This window comes from Saccostrea echinata, unplaced genomic scaffold (assembly GCF_033153115.1).
Source record: "Saccostrea echinata isolate AGI-Se365-2 ecotype Australia unplaced genomic scaffold, CSIRO_AGI_Sech_v1 ptg000052l, whole genome shotgun sequence".
Classification (NCBI taxonomy): Eukaryota; Metazoa; Mollusca; class Bivalvia; order Ostreida; family Ostreidae; genus Saccostrea; species Saccostrea echinata.
The window spans coordinates 952,285-966,902 of NW_026889801.1; the positions used below are offsets into that span (position 1 = coordinate 952,285).

The 14,618-nt window shown below is 32.5% G+C and overlaps 2 protein-coding genes across 2 annotated transcripts in view; one reads left to right on the forward strand and one right to left on the reverse strand.

Moving 5' to 3' along the window:
- Positions 1-14,618, forward strand: part of LOC133204132 (xylan 1,4-beta-xylosidase-like) — a 478,456-nt gene that overhangs the window by 254,737 nt on the left and 209,101 nt on the right. The gene's annotated exons all lie outside the window — the stretch shown is intronic.
- LOC133203937 (uncharacterized) lies at positions 391-983 on the reverse strand. Its single transcript, XM_061339732.1, has one exon. It carries the CDS (start codon positions 981-983, stop codon positions 393-395), a length of 591 nt encoding a protein of 196 aa, XP_061195716.1. The 3' UTR covers positions 391-392.

The following is a 14,618-nucleotide window of genomic DNA, read 5'->3' on the forward strand; positions in this document are numbered from 1 at the left end:
CAACATGTAAATAAAAGAGATACACTGACTCCTAATTACATAATGAACTCAGATCATTTTATGAATAGTATGTGTAATTCTCTGATTCTGACCTAGAAGGCATCAAGAACTATCTAACTGGTTTTACAGGGCAATAACAACAACTAAAATTAAAACATGTGTCATACTTGATTGTTATATATTCGACTACCTATTATACCTGCCTTTTGTGTGCAAACTGAGGTATCTGTCTTTTAATTAGGCACAATTGCTATTTAACTCTTCATCTTCAAATGTCACATTGAGGGCATGTCTCAATCCAACACAATATTATCGTGTATGTTTGTTGTTTAAATTGTGACATAGAAATACTTTAGTGCTCATAAAATAATGAACAATATGCAAGGCAAAAATTATACTGGCCTTAGTAATTTAGAAAGCAGGATCACCGCATTCCTGACACTGCGGCGATATTTCCTCATAGGCTGGTCCTCAGTAGGGGTACAGAGCAGATGGACACCATCTGGTCCTAGATATTGCAGGTCATTCCAGAACCCTCTATGTCCCCAATAATGAATACCACATAGGGGGTCGCTCATCTGTTTCACATGTAAATTGATTTCAACCACTGTGGCATTGAAATCTCTGCATGATGCGAACTGCATACGGCGAATTAATTGACCTATAATAATCAATTTCACACCTACTCCGTCACGAAGATATTGTGCAACCGAAATAATATCCATGGCTAATTTTCTGCTATTCGTGGAAGTGGAAATATCATTCTCGCCGATTTGTAAAAACACAACATCCGGGACAGTGTCAAAACACAGAAATTCGGAGCGGGAATCACATTTACTCAATTTCAGTCCTCCTTTCCCTCTGAATGTAACATGATATTGTTTTGGATCCAAACCCAAATTTTCTGTCCCCTTTAGAACACAATATTCCTTTAGTCTTCTGATGTAAGAGTGTCCGATAACAAAAACGTTCATTGCGGTCATGTTTACAAAACACACTGTACCCCAACCGGAACCAGCTCAAAATGATAGATAATCGCATTCACTAAAAACAACAAAAATGCGTTGCAACACACCTTCTACTCAGGATAAAAGCAGGAATCTTTCTTCTTACTGTGCCAAATTTTTTGTTGTTATCAGTAGCATAGATGAGGCGAGAATGACCCAACGCTGACTGGTCAGCTACCGACAGCATCAAAACACGTGACCATGATGGTCATTTCTGATTGACTATTAGCTTACATAGGGGTAAGGTTTGACCATGGAAAATTTTGGAGTTGTGTAACAAGTAGCCGAAACTGAAGAAATGGGGAAAATTGCATAACGTGCACCTGACACCTGCAAGGCATGGGAGAATTCAAGCCAATGAAGAAAAATCAAAATATTGAGATTTAAAACAATACAAAATACAATATTTACTTACTTACATTTAAACAAAAGAAAACTAAACAGCATTCAACACATAAATGAAATTATTTACATAATTGTTGTTTATGGTTTATGGTTTCATCTATCGTGGATAAATATTTGTTTTGTCTATTTTTCAATAGATCTTTATTCGTAATAAATATAATAGGGTTATCTTTCTTTGTGTTTGCATATTATCCAAACTGTCAAATTATCAATTAAAGTTCTTAACAAAAGGATTTTATTTAAAAGGAAATACGGCGGCGGGTCTGACCGGTCGGCAGGGGATGCTCACTCCTCCATGGCACCTGATCCAACCGCTGATGCTTTGGAGGTCCGTATTTGCTCTGCTCCTATTTTGTATTGTTAAATGGACTTTTGAGCTTGAATACTGTTGGTTATCTCCATATATTTCATTAACAAAAACGCAAAATATTTTCGAGGCCGAAGTTTCAATATAATTATTTTTAAAAGATTCATTCTGCACATGGTAAACCAACCAGTCAGACGTAAGTTAGATCGAGGTCACGTTTAAAAATAATTGTATTCACAAGTACATTCGCACATAGACACCACGTCATGTGTAGTGATATTCAACAGGTCAATTGAGGTTAAATCAAGGTTAACATCGTCATAACAATGAGAGGGACAAGTTTTTGTTTTGTTTTGTTTTGTTTTTTATCTATTTAGGCTAAACAAATCACTCAAAGAATGCTTGATTTTTGTAACATGAATGATTTACTTGTGAATGATTTCATAAGAATATATACATCAAATACTGATATTAAAAATATTGAGGTATCAAATAACTTCATGAATGAAACATGAATGAAATAAAAATTGAGTAAAACTGAAACATTTTCTGAGTTTAAGATACTCGTATATAATACACTTGCAAAATCTATGATATGTTGGAAGCATGTTAGAAGAGTGATAAATATAACAGACTCTCTCGTATTACTAAAATAGTTGTAATCCAGTATCAAATCAGGTAAAGAAAAGATCAAAAACTCTTCTGGGTTCCAGCTCTTGTTTTATGCCTTATGTCACCTGATAGCACAAATACAATACTTATGAAATAGTTTGTGATCTGTTCAAAGAAAACTGAAATGTTGTTATTTCCCTTTAAGGGATAATACTGAAAGATGAGATTTTTTTTTATATTTGTATGTATTATGTAATTAGATGCATACAATGCTATGAAACGAACGGTGAGGAAACTAATATATACAACTGATCGATTAATTATTAATTGAATGATGTAAAACGTGTCAAACTCATACTTCAATTCTATTTCCTGTTATTAAAAAGTGTTTTATTTGCAATAAATAAACATTATCATACACAAAAGCATCCGTCTGTTACAAGTCCTATAAATAGTACATAATGGTAGCATGAACAAGGAACAATGTTGGTAAATTGGCCTACTTCTAAAAATAGATTTGGAATTCCCTGCTTCTAAAAAGCTAAACTTATTCTAAAGCAAGAGAATTCTTTATTATAAACAAACGAAAACACTCACTTACATTAATTCACTGGAGTTATAAATATTACAATTAATAATTAAAATAAGATAATCTATGAAATTCTGCATGTAAATTCTATGTCCCACATTACATGGAGCAGACTCGTGAGCAAAGAGTTAGGCTTTGAATAAGAATTGGATATCCAAGTAAGAGTCGTATATTGTATTCAAGGAAGTGTTAAACCAGGAGCAAACTGAAATGTTCTCTCGTATTCTCTTAATAAAATTACTCTTACGATAGCCTGGAGGCAGGGGAGGAAAAAATGAGAAAGGTAATGAAGAAAACAGGATTATGGAGGACAGAAGAAGAGAGGTTGAAGATAACTTAATCCCTGATAATTCCAAACGATTTTATCCCCCCCCCCTCAAAAAAATACATATTTATTATTTAATATATTTATATCTTCCCTCTATCAGCTTTTGGAATGAATTTCCACAATTCCACAATTTCATATTACATGCAAATGCTGTTGTTTTCATTTATATATCATGTTTTGGGACAAACACTGGTATCTCGGAGAAAATTCAACGGGCTAGCGTATTGGTAGCTAATTTATCACCGTTATCAATCTCTTTGTATAACTGTACTGTTTTAAAATCACAATTTTAAGATCTCACAACATATCTCTTTTTTAATACAGGCTAAGAAAGCCAATGTCCATATCCACAAGCGTCTCTTGATGGTTCCACTTTTGAGAGTGAACAAGCATGAAGACTCAGAATCCGTCAAATGCATACATTATTTGCAGAAGATTTTAAAAAGGTAACAGTTTCCCAATGCTTTTAACATCTTGCAAATGCCAGGGAAATGAAGATTGAAAAGTGGATTATTTGTACTGGATCCCTCTTCATTGGTGATATTTTCCGTCAAAGAAACTTTGCAACTACAATTGTGAGAAACAAATTGCTTTGAATATTTATGTTACTGTTATGTTATGTTATGTTATGTTATGGTGTAAAAATGAAGTGATTTCATTATTCTCTTACCCTTCGTTTACACTTTTAAGCAACCCTTCACAGCAAATTTCTGTCAAAGACGAATACATCTGTGTTCCGCAACATTTAGATTCCTTTGCATTGATAACAGGATAAATGATACCTGGAAATGATTTTGATTTGTGAAACTAGCCGTAAATGATGAACAAATTCTTCAGTCACATCATGACTATCAAGGTTTTACCAGTTAATAGGTTACTAACTGCTCATGAATACCACTCAAAAAAAATCATTCGTTTAATTTCTTTGCTTTGGAATCGATATGAGCGTTTACGCAGAGTAAATTTTGCTATATAAAGATATAGAAATATATATATTTACGTTTATCCTCCTCCCCACAGATCATTTTTTCACCATTAATTCCAAGCCCACTCTCCTTGTCGTACACATGTTTTTCGTGGCATAATTGTTTGTCCGGTATGAATGTTCTTTCTGCAAGTGAATTTCAGTCATGAGAATTATGCATGTATGGGTATTAACACACAGTTAAAATTAGTTATCTTATCAAACAAATTCTTTTCAAAATAAGATAAGAAATTGTATATTAAATGATTTTCATACCATCACTACCACAATTAATACTCAAAGTCTTTATATCGTTGTTTCGATTTCATTTCAGTGTTTTATTATTTCTAGGTTAAGCTGACACCAGACTGTTTATATCTATACTCTGTATTTTGCATTAGAAGAATTTATTTATTTGGAATTATTGTTTTTTATAGATATTACTTTAAAATGGCATGTTTGATTCAAATAATTGATGTGTTTAAAAAATCTAGAGCTTAGCTAAGTCTTGGTTATCGCTAAAATTGTTCTCGCAGATTGGCCAACAAAGTCTCGAAAAGAGTTGAGGTAAGCATAGTGTTTTCACCGCTATATTAATCATTTATCTATAATCCTCATACTAACTTATAGTGCTTATCATTTGAATTAATTTGTCCAAAAGCGCTGATTAAACCATGAGGATAAGACCCGTCAGTTACATAATCATGGAAAACAGACAGAATACATTTTGCAAAAAGATGTAATAAAAACAATTACATAAATATCTCCAAATATATTTTTCATAGAAAGATATCCCAAAGTTTCGAATTATAACCAACAAAAGAAAAATTGCATCATAATACCTCCACAACAATCTACGAGTCTCTGTAGGTTATCATATTTCCTGTGTATCCCAGAGTCTGTGCAACAAATTTGAGTAGCATGGTCAAACTTAAATTTGTATATTAGTTCATCGTGTTAATTTTTCTTTTCAAAAAACCCTGTGCTTAATAATAATTTCTTAATAATTTGGGATATTATTGGAATAATGGAAAACATTGTAACTTCCCCAAGACACACTGCAGGAGATTGAAAATATAAAAAACGTTGAGTACATTCCTATTCCCAAGCGCAGTTCATTTACAGATCTGTATCTTTTATTCCATCTTTCTTAATGCACATCAATAAAGCGAAATTAAAATTAAGAAATTCTGACGTAAAACTTACGATCTACAGCCGATGTATACCTCTCTTTACCGATTATATGCAATGATATGCTATTCCAACGGTAAAGCATCTGAGAGCACTATTGTACATTTGACCCCGAAAAGCGATTACGTTGTGAAATAAACAGTTTGCTATCACATGGTTTAGGTAACAATTTCTCTGCATAATGAAGAACTACCTCAAATTACTGAAATAAAAAATGCAATGTTAATTATTAGTGTAACGATATGACCCATTATTGAAATTTCTTTCAGTAACATTCAATAATCTTTCAGAAATCTTACTTTTCAACATTATTATTCCATTTAAAATACAGATTTATCTTGAAATTCGACAGGATATTTTTTCATAAAAATAATATCTTTGAACCTTTTAATATCTTGTAGCCGAATTATATTTAAAGGAATATTCTTAGGGGTAAAAATATGATAAATATAAATCCGTTATCAGAAGATTTCTACTACGATTTGAAACAATTTAAACAAAATACATGTATTCGGTTCATCTACAAAATAATCAACAATTTAAAAATCCTGCAATGAACATATCTATTGGGAATTATTAAGAATGTACCTATATATTACTAATAAATGATAACATTATTAAGAATGTACCTATAGACTTATTACTTATAAATGAATAGGATTCAAGCCATCGGAAAAGACAGATAACTTTTTTTAAAATGTGAATCTGCGTCACACACTTAGTCTATTAATAGCATAGGGAAAATCAAGCACTGAGCAATATTGAATGCTCAAGGTTTTTGGCATTGATCTGAATTTAAAATATTTCACAAAATGCTAAAAATTCTAATTTCTATGCCACATAATTCTATCTTAGTAGTTTTGGTTTAATGTATATATTGCATTTTTTTCCTTTTCTTTATATTTCTAGAAATACAAAGTTGTTAGATATCAGATTTTTCCCGTAACAGCATTATTCTATAATTTAAAAAAAAAGAGAGAAAATCAAAATCTTGTATGACTCTTTACTTAATTAACAGTAATAAACTCTGGACATTTCTTCCTAGAATTCAGAAAAGAATGCTTCAAGTACAGTCGTTAAACCAACATATGCATAATCATGCTCTTTCCCCCCCTGTTTTCGAGCATTATAATATTTTACAATTTGGAACACAGACAACTGTGTTAAAAATCTAAAATAAAATAAGTTACAGAACATTTAACCCGATTTTTGTCAGAAGAGTATGCACAGTAAAAAGATAGGCTTAACTTCTATGAACCAGCAACACCATGTAGAGCATGAATTTGGATTAAGGCACTATATATACAGATATCAAATATGTGTGTTCTAAGAAAGTTCCACTTTTTATATCTTTGCTTTGCAATAATTATCCTTTGCTGATATATAAGATGTTGAATGTTCAGATCTGAACGATAACGATTTGAACAGTAAATTGTGCTTTTCACAGATTCAATAAGAGAATTGAAATATTAAAACATAGCCAAGGTTAAATAATTCCAGAGAAAATTTATAGTTTTCGTTGCCTTAATGCAGAATATACACGGTGGAACTACTTTAATTATTCCTGGCAAGTTAAAAAAATTTAATATAAATATCAAATTGCATGAATAGACAAAATACTTTCATGTATACTATATGGCGAGTTTTAAGAGAGGTGCAAATACATTTATTTAAAAGCATTGAACACACTTTCAATTTCTTTCAAAACAAATTAAAGGAAGAGATTTTTCGTCTTTTAATTTGGAGATTATTCTTCTAATTTTAGAGGTTCGGCTAAAACAGATCTTTGATTCCTCTACAATGTGGGAATGCAGTTCATAAATTATCAAATAGAACAGTGTAGCAAAAAAGATATTTATTCCTTAAGCATTTACAATAGGCTTCTGTAGAATTCGAGATTGTTAACATTCTTTTATTCTACCTCGTAAAAATTAATAATGTTAATTAAATTCTAAAGTCTTCCCAGAAACTATTGAGAATTTTTTGCAATACGTTTATTCAAAATATTGGATAAATAACATATAATATGTTAATGTTAGTACTTTATTTTATAATAATATCCCCTACTTTCTTATGATACGGGCAATTTTCATGGATAAACTCCTGTTTATTTTATATGTTTCCCGTTTTATGCTGTTGTTCAAAAATACTACTTTTGGAAATAGAAAGCCTTTATAAGATATGTATTAGTAAGCGATTGTTAAACCTGGTGATATCTCCGACACACTGAGTATTTCACTATCTACTTCGTATTTTGTGGTACAAAATTTTGGGGAAAAAAGGGAACTCAGTTACGGAAAAGAGTTGGTACGCAAAGTTAACTAACATTTACAGATCAAAGTAGGTTTGGCTATTTGTTCAGTAAGGTTAGAGAAATGGGGTTCTCTTACTTTCCTAACACCACCAGCTCTCTCCTTCTGTTGCATTTCTTCCCAATTTTCAATATGCTGTCCGTGAAACAAAAGAAGACAGTGAAATACTTAGTGTTTCAAAGTATCACCCTTTTTGAGATTCTTTGATAGTATAGATCTACAAAAGGTTTTCTGTTTTCAAAAGCATTAATTTTGAACACTTGCAATCGACAGGAAGTATACAAGGCAAAAGGTAGGTTATTCATGAAAACGTCACATTACGTAAGAAAGTAGCAAGTAATGTTCTTTGATAAGGAATTGATTTAGATTATAAATATTTTATTTTAAAAAATATTTTATAAAATATATCACTAAAAAATGTCAAAAATTTTTGGGAACACTTTATTTACAATAATTACACATGTATATCTTTGAACTATTCCATTGGTAAAGTTTCAATCTTTCAATTTAAAGCGTTAAGTAAACCATCAACACTCACTTCATTTTCAAAGCATACAACATGGTTGTTTCACACAAATTAAGGTCACATTCTTCTAATAATAATTTCTAACATTTTTTACTTAAGTACGACAAAATATCCCTGAGATGTATTTCATATCTCATGTCAAGGGCGTATGTCCTTTAGAATTATTAACTAAAGTTTTCAAAGTTGATGTTTTTAAGCGGAGTTTATCAATAAATGATATGGTACGATATAACAAATATGTGATTCTACCGTAGATATTTGCAAATTGATTTATTCGAGCTTTCTTTGATACTATTTGGTTGAAATTTTAAAATTGACTTCTTAGAGGTGAGTATTATTCTATGTACTTTGTTCATTTACCATTCTCGTCTTGGTTATGTCGAAATGTAGTTCTGAAATCGGACAAAGCTGCGGATAGAAACCATATCAAAAGGTAGGATAATGAAGTATTGTTTATTTTTAAAATTATAAATTGTTACCATTTAGAGGAAACTTCTTTTACATTTACGGTTTGAAACTTTGAAATTTTGCAGTCGAAAGGATTTCCCTTGATGCTTGATTTCAGAGGTTAATCTGAAAATGTGCGTTTTATCATAGAAAGCAGTCAAACAGACGAGAAATACTAGTATCATCTTGTTCAGCGTTGTCATGTAAATGTACAGAAAATACAAGTTACAGGAGCTTACTGTCCTAGGTGAGTGGTAAAAGTCGCCCATACTCAAGAGAGAATCTTCAAGAATTTAGAATTGCAGGAATTAATTTCAAGAGTCAAAGAAAATGATTGTAAAATAAAACATAATATCCTAAATTCAGTGAAACAACAATTCCATTGAAGGGTTCTTATCACGTCTCAATTTTTTTAATATGACGAAGTTTACATGTTATTAAAATCATATATTTAAAAATCTTTGCTAGAAAATTAATATTGTTGATGTTTCAGCGATTTAAAGTTTGAATTTCTCAATATGCATATTTTGATAGCCGATGCTACTGTAGATTCCTAAATATACGCGAGAAATTAATTATCGCGTAATTACGCGAGAAGAACCACTGGCGAAATAAAATTACTAGCTTTAATTTTTATGGTGCTGAAATCCATGTAAAACCTCTTGATTAAGCGACCACTCGCGAATTATACTTCTCGTGGTCTAAGGGCCATTTCGCGATATTAAGTACTCGCGTAAAATAAGGAATCTATTTTATGTTAGTAGATAAATAAGTGATAATTTGATAATTGACAGCTAGTAAGGTATAATTTGGCTTAAGGATGCACAAATGCGCACAAGAAAGGTTTTAGGAAGACTTTTTTCACATTTCCTGGACTTGGTCGAGAAGTGAAAGGGGGCCCTTTTTCTGCAAACGCGAGGGCTTTGTCTCCAATCAGAACAATCGTTTATGCCCGATCACGATTTTTTCTGTACTATAAGATATTTTAAGGACATGGTACCTTTTTAAACGGAAAAAAATACCAAACACGTATTTTTAATGTCGCACAGGACCTAGAACATGCTAGTAGGAATGTGTGAACTTCGTAATGGCGTACGGCGCCATTGAACACTGTTGAAGAAATGTTAGATAGAAGATATACAAAATTATATATAGTTTATCAAAATAATGAAGAAGTTGGATTTAAAATTCTCATATTTATAAATATTTACGAAGTCCAACTTTATTGGTTCTATTTAGTTGGAGGTCCGAAGTTGTCAATGGCTTCGTCTTCGGTGTCCTCTCCTATATTGTCGGCATATTTTCTTGGTTGTTTCTCTCTGATAGACTTTCATATATAATTAAAAGATTGACCGTCCATAACTAAAAGAATATCGTCGATGTCAAAATTTCCACCAATCTTATTGTGTATTGTATATTATTTAATGTCAAAATCTATTTGATATATTTTTTTTACGATAAGATTTTCTGCTTTACGAGTTCTAATTGACTATTGACACCTATGACGTTACAGTACCACGCGACCCCTATCTAATTAGTGGAGATTTTTATTTTGCGAACTCCATAATACGGGCGTTTTATCGCCTAATTATGACTATTTTCAAAGTTTGTTCATAATTGAGCAATAATTCTATGTTTCAAGAATATAATAGTGTGTCATTTTTTTTAAAAATTAGATACGTGATAAAAACATTTAAAGTCATAGAGTTAAATAAAGAACTTTGTTTCTACAAAAGGCTACTGCTTTCAACACAATGGAGATAAAGACGGCTGCAATAGGCAATAATCCACAAATACCATTTGGGAACTTTAATACATGTATTGCCAGTCAAGAGATTATTTAACTGATTGTTATTTAACGTCCCTCTAGAGAATTTTTCACTCATATGGAGAGGCCACCACTTGCCAGTGGAGAGCTGCAAATTTTGACCTATACTCGGCCCTCAGGGCCATTGAGCAATGAGGGATCTTTTTCGGGCCAGCACCTAATGCGACACGCGACCTCGGTGTATGTGGTCTCATCCGAAAGACCGGTCTCCACGTCCCTGAGTGGGATTCGAACCCGCGAGGTAAGGATCAACTCTCATCACCGCGACTCGAGAGCAAACGCTCTGACCACTGGGCCACGCGGACGACTCCTGCCAAGAGATATCCAAGTCCAACCAAACATTTTCTGTAAATTATGTTTTAATTAGTGAAATAAAAAATAAAATAAAATAAACAATCACTTTTTAAACACATTTTGTTGTCTCGTTACAAAATATCACATTGTAGCAATGTGACTTTAATTTTTGCGAAACGCAAAAGAAACGCAACATCCTATTTTAGGGAGAAATATTATATATAGGATTTTAATTTTGTATCTAAAAAGTACACATCTTCAACTTTGTAAATATGGTTAATTGAACGGTTGAATGATTTTCATACCAATACCGGAAGTAAGGTTTGAGTCTGCTTAACAGAAATCAAAAATTACATGTTTAACAAAATATTTGGCAATAATATGGGGTTTTAAGAATTTGTATCTGTTCATCATAAGTAATGAAGAAATGTTACGAAAAATAAATTCTCCTTTCTTTTCCGTAAGCGATGCCAAGGTTTTCTAAAAATGACTTAAGTACGCATTTCCATTGCTCTAGCTGGAAAATCTCAAAATAAAGGTAATAGAGAGTTGCAGATGCAAATATGCAACACCTCACACCTCAACAGGCTCTTATGTATCATTAGCATGAATACTGACAGTCCTTGGACAGGAAGTCCAAGGGTTACTACACTGCGCTTGGCTAGAGAAAATTCACCTCATCATCTGAAAAACAGGCATTTAAAAATGGCAAAGAATATTTCTTTCGCTCAGATCTCGAGATTGCTGAACCTACTGCATCGTAGAAATCAAGCTGCAACTGTTGTACACGGCAGTCTTGCACGCTGTAATTGAATGGCTGGGGTGGGGGGGGGGGTGTTTTAACATTCATGTGTTACTTTCTAAAATTAATAGATTATAACTTAACATTCTTATCAAATCTCTGATGTTTATAAATCGAGTTTTACCTTACTGTATTCATTTTTGAAAATCATTAGATAAAAAATTCAAATATATTGTTGCGTTTCTTTTGCGTTTCAGTATATATATATATATATATATATATATATATATATATATATATATATATATATATATATATATATATATATATATATAGTCTTTGCAACCAATGAAAATTTATATGGACCGTTAATTCTTATATAAACCTCTAATACGTGAAACGATTCAATTGCCTGGAAACCATTTGTTTCAAGTACAACTTTTTCTAACAATTGTTCCAGCTGCATAATTTCGTTTGTCAATGTTTTAATTTCTTTTACTGCTTAACTGTACTTTCACAAGATCAGTAACTGTGAATTGCCTATGTCTTTCCATAACGTTCCAACTTTTAAAACTTTCAGATTCAGATTTTTATAGGTAACCCATTTCTTCACAGATCGTCCTCGTCCGAGGCAGAGTCTCTAGATCGATCTATCACTCAAATACCACATGCACTACTCGCTTTTGACATATTTTCTGCTTCCTCCAGCATTTTCCGCGTTTATTCAGGAGTTTTCCCGAGTATAAGGCAAAACTGTATCGTTAGTTGCTGCTCCGTGACATTCTACTTTCTTTTTTGTCGTTTTCAATGAGGACTACCTATCTTCTGAAATTGTGTGACGGGTTCCTTCCCGTCTTTAGGACACTAGAAATGATACGTACTGTATGTATTTACAAGTTTATTTACATATCTACAACACTACATTTAATATATAATACTCCACAATACATTACGTTTGCATACATTCACAGTCAGACTCACTGTACTTCTTTCTCACGAGGCCTCCTAACTCATTCCCACACACATGAAATTCTATCACACCAAAAACATCAATTTATTAACTCTTGCTTTTCAACTCTAGGATTTTGTCCATAAGGCCTAAAAATAAATTATGTTTGTTTCCTGTAACCCGACCGACCCATTCAATTTACCCTCGGGTGGATTTTTTTTTCTGCCAAATCTGTACATGTGATTGCTCTTTGGTTTGATCAATCAGCTGATTCTTTTTATTCAAAAAATATTTGAGATATAAAATATGCAACTTAGTCAACATTTACCTTAAATATAAAGAGTAATCAATTCCCTTCACAACTTTTTGAAGTTCGTTTTCTGCCCACTTTGCCGAATGGTTTTCTGCCGCTAGGCAGCCATGTTGGGTGTCCACTGTAAATATAACACCTGGATAATTCAGTTCCGGGATGTTTGACCCCCTTATTCATAAGCAAAAAAGAAAAAAAAAATCCCGACCTACCGACCCTTGATTTTTTGGGGAATGTTACAGGAAACAAACATAATTTTTTAGGCCTTAAAGATAAACAGAAATCATTCATAACCCACAAACCTTAACTCCAACTAACTCACACGACACCCCTAGGAAAAGTGCTGCAGCGTCAGTGCCGCGCACCTGCAACTAATCTACTCTCTTCCCACTCTTTAAGTGTGGCGTCCCAACACACCTTAATTAGCAGACTGAAAATGACAATTTGATATTGATGTATACATAATTATCTGTCTTCACCAGAATCAAATATTTATAGTAACTGAAGATAAAGTGACATACTTACAAGTATACACATTCAGAGCGAATTGAAAGTAATGTAATATACATGTATTTACATACCCACATATTTTTTTTCTTTTCTTTTATTTATTATCTATCCTACAAACCATCACCTGCTTGTCTCACAGCAGGGCTAAATAAGACACTCTCGCACATACACAGTCTCTCAAAATGTCAAATCTAATATACAACTGTATTGGAAATTTCTGAAATCATGCAAGTAAGACCTGTACTTCTACTAAATCTAAATCTAAGGTATAATATCTTCCTATCACATCGATACGGTCGCCCATAGATGACGAAATAGTAACGCACGAATTCTTCACTGACAATCGTCCAACTGGATACATTATCAACCAACATGAACACTATTTGATTCTTTATTACATTTCCTCCAATTTTGGAGAAACAAGTACATTTCCTCCAATTTTGGAGAAACAAAACTGAGGATTTTTAAAATGACAATCACTCACTCCAATTTTGGTGAAACAAAACTTGAGGGCACATTTTCATACACATTTTTCCCTATTTTTACACTTTAAACAGACGAATCTACAATATCCCCCTTCTGTCACTGGCTGTCCTCAGGAGTAGGATGCGGACTTTAGTTTTTCGGAATCGACATACTGTATTTCTCCTCGTTGCACAGAAGCGCGACGTGTCGTACTATGGCAATTGCTGCAAATCAGTCTCCCGTCTGTTGTTCCTAGGTTTCGGTCAGATCTGAGTTGATTTCTGTTCAACGAAGCAAAGTGTTAAGCTATAATTTGGAATATGAATCGATGTAACAGCTCTTAATTTAAATGTCCAGGGTTTTTTCTCCGTTTTTGCTCCATTTCACAGAGAATATGACTACAGACATTATCTAGTGCATTATTTGTAAATTACTAAATTCTGATCTGCTCCGTGATCCGATTTTTGCAGATTTAATTCTAGTGAGTTAAAAATAAATCACAATATTTAAAAATTTTAAATACACATCATTCGAGTTTTTTTGAAGAAAAAAAATATTTCTACCTAATTTGGATATAATGTGACGTTAAGTAAAAAAGTTAGACAGAAAACAGCGAACTTTCCAAGCAATCCTCGTATATACTGATAGATACATCAATATCATCATTATTAGGGTACCACCTTTTCTAAAGCTCTCGTTTATGTCAAGAATTCTGATTTCGTGTGATGAAATGTCCATTTGTGGTTTTTTTCTAAATACTGAATACAGAAATGTTTTAAAAGAACATACTGGTTGATGATGTTATGATATTGGTTATTCGCAAAAGATGTTG